This window comes from Dermacentor silvarum, unplaced genomic scaffold (genome assembly GCF_013339745.2).
Source record: "Dermacentor silvarum isolate Dsil-2018 unplaced genomic scaffold, BIME_Dsil_1.4 Seq373, whole genome shotgun sequence".
NCBI classification, from domain to species: Eukaryota; Metazoa; Arthropoda; class Arachnida; order Ixodida; family Ixodidae; genus Dermacentor; species Dermacentor silvarum.
The window spans coordinates 1-8230 of NW_023606130.1; the positions used below are offsets into that span (position 1 = coordinate 1).

Consider the following 8230-nt stretch of genomic DNA (forward strand, 5'->3'; position numbering starts at 1 on the left):
AACAGGAAAGTGTCGATTCTGTGCTGCATTGACCTGGAACTTTTATTCCTCTGATCTAGAAATTGCTTTAACAGCGACTGCTGTACTGTTTGGACAGCGCGTTCTGTCGAACCATTCGGCTGAGGATGATATGGCGGAGTAAGCATGTGCTTAACCACGTTTGCCTAAAGAAACTCTGCAAACTCTTTTGCACGAAACTGTGGCCTGTTATCTGTGGCTACTTCTGTCGGTTGGTCATGACTTCCGAACAACGAGCGTTCTGTTTCGATTGTGCTTTGCACGGTCGCTGACAACATGATTTTTTTTTTGCCAACCACTTCAAATAGGAATCTACTGCTAAAAGGAACATCTTGTTTTCTTTTTCAGCAAAGTATAGGTTGCCCTCTCCCAACTACTTGTCCACCACTTTCATGATGATAGCGGTGCCAGTGGACCGACGGATTGTGTGCTTTGAGAAATTAAACACTGCGTCAAAGTTTGTTCCAGACAGTTTCCTATCTGTGGCTACCAAATCATTGACCTTGCCAGTGCCTTCATCTTTGTGATGCCAATGTGTTGCTCATGCAACAAACACAGAACTTCCCTTTGAAGGGTTTGTGGTATCACAACTCTATTGTTCCACACCACACCACCACAATCCACTGAAAGTTCAAATCGTCTTACGAAGAAAGGCTGATAAGGAATTTCGACAGTATGCGGCTATTCATGCCATACCATTTCAGGAACAGCACTGAGAACTGTATCTTTCACAATTTCATGCTCTATATCTTTTGCGATTAAGGGGAGTTTATTGACAGGTGAAAAATAAAAATATTACTTCTGCCTCGTCACTGGCTTCTGGCAGTGGAAGGCGTAACAAGCCGTCTGCATTGGCTATCTGTTCCTGGTCTGTGCAGAATGCGAAAGCACTAGTTTGCAAGAAAATATCCACAGCGATGCACCCGAGCTGCAGCTACAGCATTTATGTGGTGCTTTGCCTCAAAAGTGACTGAGTGACTGATGATCAGTGATTACATTGAAACTGCACCCGTATAGATATTTATGAAATGTCTTTCCTCCAAAAACAACTGCAAGAGCTTCTTTTTGCACCTGCACATAGTTACGCTCGACAGGAGTCATTGTTCATGATGCGAACGCGATCGGTCGCTCTACGCCCTCAACCATGTGCGACAGCACTGCGCCTAAGCCTTAAGCAGAAGCGTCACATGTCAGCTGTATTTCCTGTGTCACATCGTACAGTTCCAAAACCACGTCTTCACTGATCAAATTCTTATGACTAAATCATGCGTCACACTGGCTTGACCATTTCCATGTGCGACCCTTGGGTGACAGTTCGTGGAGAGGTTCTAGTACATTTGCTAGATTCGGCAGAAACTTAGCGTAGTAGTTTACTAGGCCCAAAAATGCATTTAGCTGGGTAGCATTACTTGGTTGTGGGGCTTCTCGAATCGCCTTTACCTTTTCCGCTGTTGAGTGCACGCCGTGCTTGTCTAGCTCGTGTCTCAAGTAGCAAACCTTTTTTGGAAAATTTTGCATTTTCCTGCATTTACACGAATTCCGTGCTTACTAACACCTGCTCGGAACGGTGATAGAACTCTGTCAGTTTTTTACCTGCTAGCAACACATCGTTCAGGTAACAGGCAGTGCCAGGGATGCTTCGTAAAACCTGCTCTATTACGACCGGAAACATTTCTGGCGCGCTTGCCACTCCGTACGGCAATCGCCTGAACCTGAAAAGTCCCAGGTGCGTATTCGCCGTGAGCAGTTCCTGTGCCTGCTCATCCAGCTAAATTTGCAGGTACGCCTTTGGCAAATCCAGCAAAGTGAACACGGTTCCTCCCACTAGTGACGCGACTATGTTCTCTGGTAGAGGAAGCGGATAGTGGTCGAGTTCAATACCCCCATGACTGTGACTTTGTAATTCCCACATATCGCCTTTCCTGTTTTCTTTTCCTGTTTTTATTGGCACAATCACTAGCGGTGTTGCCCAAGTACTATGGCTGACTCTGTACACCACACCACCTTTCTCAAGCTCACGCAATTCATTATCCACTTGTTCACGCAAAGCATATGGTACTGGTCTCGCCTTACAAAAGGTTGGCTGAGCATCTCTTTTAATTTGGATGCTGCCACTGAATCCTCAGATAACACTATTACAAATAAAAAAGAAGGTGCACCGAGCATGCGCAGCTGCCATGGGCGCTGCTCGCTCAGTTGCTGCCAGTTGACGAACGTGTCAGACGTCCGGGCCCCGGTTTAATCCCCGTCGTTAATATGCTACAACTTGGTGCCGAAACCCACCCTGTCATCTGGCCCCTGAGTTCCGGCCATGGAGCAACTACACACCAAGCGCGGCTTCATCCGGAGGGCCATCACCAAGGTCATTTCTACGATCGACGCCCTGCTGTCAGATTTGAGCACCCCTGTGGGGGTGCTGCACCAGCACCTCCCGCTCATCATGGCGAAGCAGACGGAGCTCGTCGAGTTCGACCGCGCAATTCAATAGACGCTCACGGATGCAGACCTAGAGGCAGACCTCACCACAGCTTTTGAATACGAACAAAAGGTGAGCTTCACCAAGACAAGCGTGCGCCTCGCCACCGAGCCACGTCCACCGATCCTTGCGGGTCCTACCGCGCAACTTGCCTCGCCACCGTACCCAGCTACCCCAGCTGCACCGTACCGCGCCCGGAGTGTCGCCCGCGGCGTCTTTCTCTCACGTTGTTCTGCCAAAGCTGCACATCCTGAGCTTTTCTGGGGAGCAACGCGACTGGCAAGGCTTTTGGGACCAGTACCAGGCAAGCATTCAAGGCAATGACTCGCTATCGCCGATAGACAAATTTAAATATTTGCTGACGTACCTCTCCGGGTCAGCTAAAAAAGCAATTAAGGGTATAGGGCTCGCCGAGGCAAACTACGATGTCGCCATCAAGCACTGACCGGTTCGGCCGTCGCGACATGCTGGTCGATGACCATCATGACCACCTACTCGCAATGGCACCTATTCGTAGTTCCGTCGATCTAGACAAACTTCGAAATCTCTATGACGAGATCACTTTCCGCATAATCGCACTAGAGGGCCTTGGCGTTTCACCAGATGAGTTTGATGCTGTTCTGCGACGCGTCATCATGATGCCTTGCCACCTGACCTTGGTATCCTGTACCGTCAGCGGCTGAAGGAGGCCTCTTCGTCGAACCAGGATGACACGGCAGCGGTAGCAGACAATTCGCAGCAAGTAAAACATCTGATGATCTTCGTGCTAATTCAAGTCGAGGCGAGGGAGGAAGGCACCTTAGACCAAGCCAGTTCATCTGCAAGCCAGCGGCATCATCCACGTGAATCGCGAATTCTGTAGCTAAACCCGCCCTCTGCAGCGGCTCTATCAACTGAATTGAGGTGATCGTACACGCGTCCCTGCCTCCTGTGCAACGCATCGGACCACGCCATTCTGGAATGTTCTACGTCGCTCACTTCAGAAGAAAAAATTACCGCCTATCCACGAAATGAATGATGATGAGTGGGCGAAGCACGGGGATCATTCGGGTAAACCACAGCTACGGACGAGAGAGAAAGAGAGCGCGCGTCGGGAGCGAACGCCCTTGTTCAATGATGATGATGATAAGTGGTTCTTGAGGGAAAGGGAAAGGTTGGCGCTATCTTCTGCAGCCCTTGAGGTGTGTCGCCCCTAGCTACGGACGAGAAAGAGAGCGCGCGTCGGGAACGAACGCCCTTGTGCACCGCAGTGCCCCTAGCTATGGACGAGAGAGAAAAACGCCGGAAGCGTCATCCGGAAGCCCGAAGCTGGCTTTCGGAACCGGAACCGGAAGTGGAACCGAAAGCGGAACCGGAAGGGGAAATGGAAGCGGAAGTCGGCTTCCGGTTCCGGAAGCCGGAGCTTGGCGTACATATACTATAGATATTGTTACGCTAAAGCTACGGCAAGGGCGGAAGAAGAGGAGAACGAAGTGCACTTGCCTTGGTAGCGGCTCGGTGTCGGCGCGGCCCCTTTTCATCAATTCATCTGTTAAATAAACGCACCCTATCGTAACAATATATATATATATATATATATATATATATATGCGTATACATACATACATAGAGGTCTCCATGGCAACCACAGCTACGGACTACGAGGAACAAGGCTCGGCCCTAAGGTGCTTCGCCCGTAAAACACAGGAAGCTTCAGGCGCGCAGGCGTTGCTTCCGCTGCGCAAAGCACAACCACGTTGCCAGTGAATGCCGAAGTGTCAGAAATTTGAAATGCGCCCACTGTGCTGGCCAACATTTGACGTCGCTGTGGAACGTGTGTACTGTGACTCAAAACCACGCAAAGCGTTCGGATAACGCCTCTGAGCCATCCGTGCAACGCGCAAGCGGGTCGGAGTCAATCAACAGACCACCTCCTGCAACATCTGTGCCCACGAGTTGCACCGGTCTCTTGCCGGTATTACTACAAACGGGCAGAGCTTGGGCTGTCACACCAGCAAGGTCAATTTTGCTGCGTTTCCTGCTTGACACGGGCATTCAGCGCATTTTCGTTCTGCGGGACGTTTCTCGAGCACATAATTGTTCTGTTCAAGGCGTTTAGCGGCTGAACCTATACATGTTCGGGAAAACTCAGCGCCCTGTGACTCTAACATATAACTGAGCGTCGGTTACACTCCGCAGCCAGCACAGTACCAACGAGACCACTATATATGCCCTCGAAGTGCCCGAAATCTCTGGGGTAACCAGCCCACCAGCGGATAGCATGATCGTCACCATGATGACACATCACGGTCTTGTTCCCGCGGATGCACGCTCTGAGGCCAGGACTTTCCGGGAGGACGAGATCAGCATCCTGAAAGGCTTCGATCTCTACTGGGAGGTTGTAAACGGATAGATAACTCGACTATCGCCACAAATTACGGCAGTGGAGACCCTTTTTGGGTAGACCATCCAGGGAATGCTCCACGATTTACCCAAAGGTTCCGCTGTTCAAACCACATCACTCTTCCTTGCTGTCGGAGAGCCTGCGGCAAACGATGTCTCCCTTGACATGGACATCTCTTCTCTGTGGCGCCTCGACACCCTTGTAGTGCAATATGATCCTGACGGTAAACATGGCACCCACATAGCTCTGGAGGAGTTCGAACGCCATGTCTCGAAGAAAGGAGGGCGCTACGAGGTTCCTGTCCTAATTCTGGAGCCAGTTCTCGACGCCGGCCACAACAACTTCCCCGTTGCTAGGCAGAGGCTTTTGATGCAGCTCCGACGCTTCAAGCAACAAGCATATCTCCTCGCCGAGTATGACAAGACGATCCAGACTTATTTTGACGAATGTCACGCCGAACGAGTTCCCGACAAAAACGTTCCCTTCATGCCGAACACGTACTACATGCCGCATCATGGAGTGATTCGACGCGACGCAGTCACTACCAAACTCCGAGTTGCTTTCGATGCATCGTCTCATGCTCCGGGTCAACCAGCCCTGATTATAGCGTGCTTATCAAAGGCTCAAAAAATGGATGCTGATTCATTGAACCTGCTGCTCAACTTCAGGTTTCATCCATTCGTTATTGTGGCTGACATAAAGAAGGAGTACCTGCAGATGGTCATTCGGCGCGAGGGCAGAGATGCACTCCCTTTTTTGTGGATGGCGACGCAGCATCAACCATTGCCGCTAATTCTCCAGTGACTGATGACCCTCGTTCCATTCGGTGCCACGTCCAGCCCGTTTCTGCTATAGCGGCAACGCTGCATCATCACTTTTCGGTCACTGAAAGCCTATTTCCCGATACAGTGGCATGCCTCAAAGAATGCTTTTATGTAGACGATTTGGTAGTCGGTGCGAACAGCGTTTAGAAAGCACTCCAAAGTTATACGGAGGCAAGGACTATTCTAGCGGACGCCTGCACGGAGATTCCTAAATGGACATCCAATCACTCAGTACTGCGAGAACACTTCCAGAAGGACCGGCTCTCTTTTGAAGACGAAGGTGGCGATCCATACACCATGAAGGTCTTGGGACTTTGTTGTGAGAGAAGCGACGATTCAATCATCTTCAGCGCAGACCAGGTCATCAGGTTTGTGTCAACCATTCCTATAACGAAACGAACAATGCTTCAAGGCTTTGCAAGGCCGCATGACCCTCTTGGCTTTCTCGCGCCATTCTCCGTTCGTGCCAAGCTGATTTTTCAAGACCTCTGGAAGTTGAAGCACCCATGCGATTGGCCGCTACCTCCTCAGCAGCTAACCGCATAGAATTCCTGCGTTTCCGAACTTCCGGTTTGAGCAAGGTCCCTGCAAGTCAACAGGCCACAAGAACACACAGTTGGAGTCATGGAGCTGCCTATTTTCGCGGACGCTAGTCTGCGGGCGTATGGCGTTGCAGTCTACGTGTGTTCCGAATAGATGAACTCCCGTGCGCCTAGTACACATCCTTTTCTGAGCAAGGGACGAATCGCGCCATTGAAGCCCCTGTCGCTGCCTCGTTTAGAGCTTCTTGCCGGCTTGACGGCTGCCCGCCTCTACATCTACATGAGGAGGATACCGTGTTTCGAAGCAGCAAGACCTGTTTTCTGGACCGACTCCCAGATAGCCATTCATTGGATGTCGCAAGATCTCGGATCTCGCGACCTGTATGTTAAAATAGGGTCGGAGAAATACAGCGACTGACAGCTGGCAGCAAGTGGACCTACTGCAGAAGCAAAGAAAACCCGGCCGACTTAGGCACAAGAGGCACCGCGGCAGTCACGCTCCTGCGTTCGTCAATGTGGTGGAAAGGTCCTACTTGGCTTTCTCTACCCATGCACACTTGGGAGACCAACGTCACCTGTTCAATCCTCTTAACCGCTCATGTCTTAGCTCCAGACACCACATGCATTGTCACCACCGTGCAACCGCAAGCGTTGCTCCAGGTCGCAGGCTACAGCCAGTACTCTCGCCTTCTTCGGGTTACTGCGTGGGTCTACCGTTTCGTCGACAACACAGGGCTACGACAAGCCCCTACGTCCGGAACACACTCTGCTCAAGAAATCGAACGAGCCGAGCATTACTGGATTAAACAAGTCCAGCAGGTGCACTTTTCTGACGACATAGAAGCACTTTGAGGTAGTAAACCAGTACCAGCTTCATCTCGCCTGCTACTTCTACGTCCGTTCATCGACGACAATGGACTTATCTGCATTGGAGGACGTCTCCAGACAGGCCTTCGGTCAGTCCGCCACCCTGTAGTGCTTCCTGGTAGTGACGTTGTCGCGCAGCTGCTAATTAGTTCAACCCACGAACGGATGCTTCACTCTAGCGTCCAACAGGCACTGGCTGCTAAAAGGGCGCCAAGCAGTGAAGTCTGCCCTGAGAGGATGTCTGATTTGCAGAAGACGCAAGATCGCACCAGAGTCAGCACCCATAGCATCATTGCCACGAGACCGGATTTCTGAAGCGAGTCCATTTACAGTTGTCGAGGTTGACTTCTGTGGACCACTTTATTGTCGTTCAGCGCAGCAAACTCACCCCAAAGCCTACATTGCAGTCTTCTCATGTGCCGTAACACGTGCTCTTCATCTTGAGCTTTCACCCGACATGACAGCCACCAGCTTCCTCGCCCCATTTCGGCGTTTCATCTCTAGTCGGGGCATCCATTCGACACTTTATTCGGACAACGCCATCTCTTTTCATCAGTGCGCTCGAGAACTCGGCAATCATCCCGCATCCAGTTGGGCAGATTTATTCAGTGCACGTCGTATCGAATAGAAGTTTGGCGTCGAGCGAGCGCCTTGGTGGGAAGGATGGTGGGAACGACTGGACCGCATAACTAAGGACACATTGAAGCGCGCTATAGGTCGAAATTCTCTCTCTTTTGAAGAGATAACAACCGTTCTCTGTGAGGTAGGGGCGAACATCAACAGCCGTCGCTTAACACATTTGTCTGTAGACCATGACGAGCTATGCTTTCTAACGCCTTCACGCTTCTTACTTGACAAACCTACAACACGCTTGCCTCAAGAGCTGGACGCCACGCTACCCCAGAGAACAATCGTCGATCTGCGACGTCGAAGCATGCATCGGCAAGCTTTAACAGACCACCTCTGGAAGTGCTGGCGCAAGGAGTATCTGCTGCTTCTGCGCTCTGCACACGACGCAACACCCAAGCTGCGACCGCGACTTCAAGTAGGAGACGTCATCCTGGTGCACGGCAACGATTCGCCACCTATCCTGTGGAAGCTGGCCCGGGTGACGGAACTG

At 51.1% G+C, this 8230-nt stretch overlaps 1 protein-coding gene across 1 annotated transcript; it reads left to right on the forward strand.

The window, feature by feature from the left end:
• Window positions 1-5042: 5042 nt before the first annotated feature.
• On the forward strand, window positions 5043-5681 carry LOC119435005 (uncharacterized). Its single transcript, XM_037701986.1, has one exon. It carries the CDS (start codon window positions 5043-5045, stop codon window positions 5679-5681), a length of 639 nt encoding a protein of 212 aa, XP_037557914.1.
• The last annotated feature ends 2549 nt before the right edge of the window (window positions 5682-8230 follow it).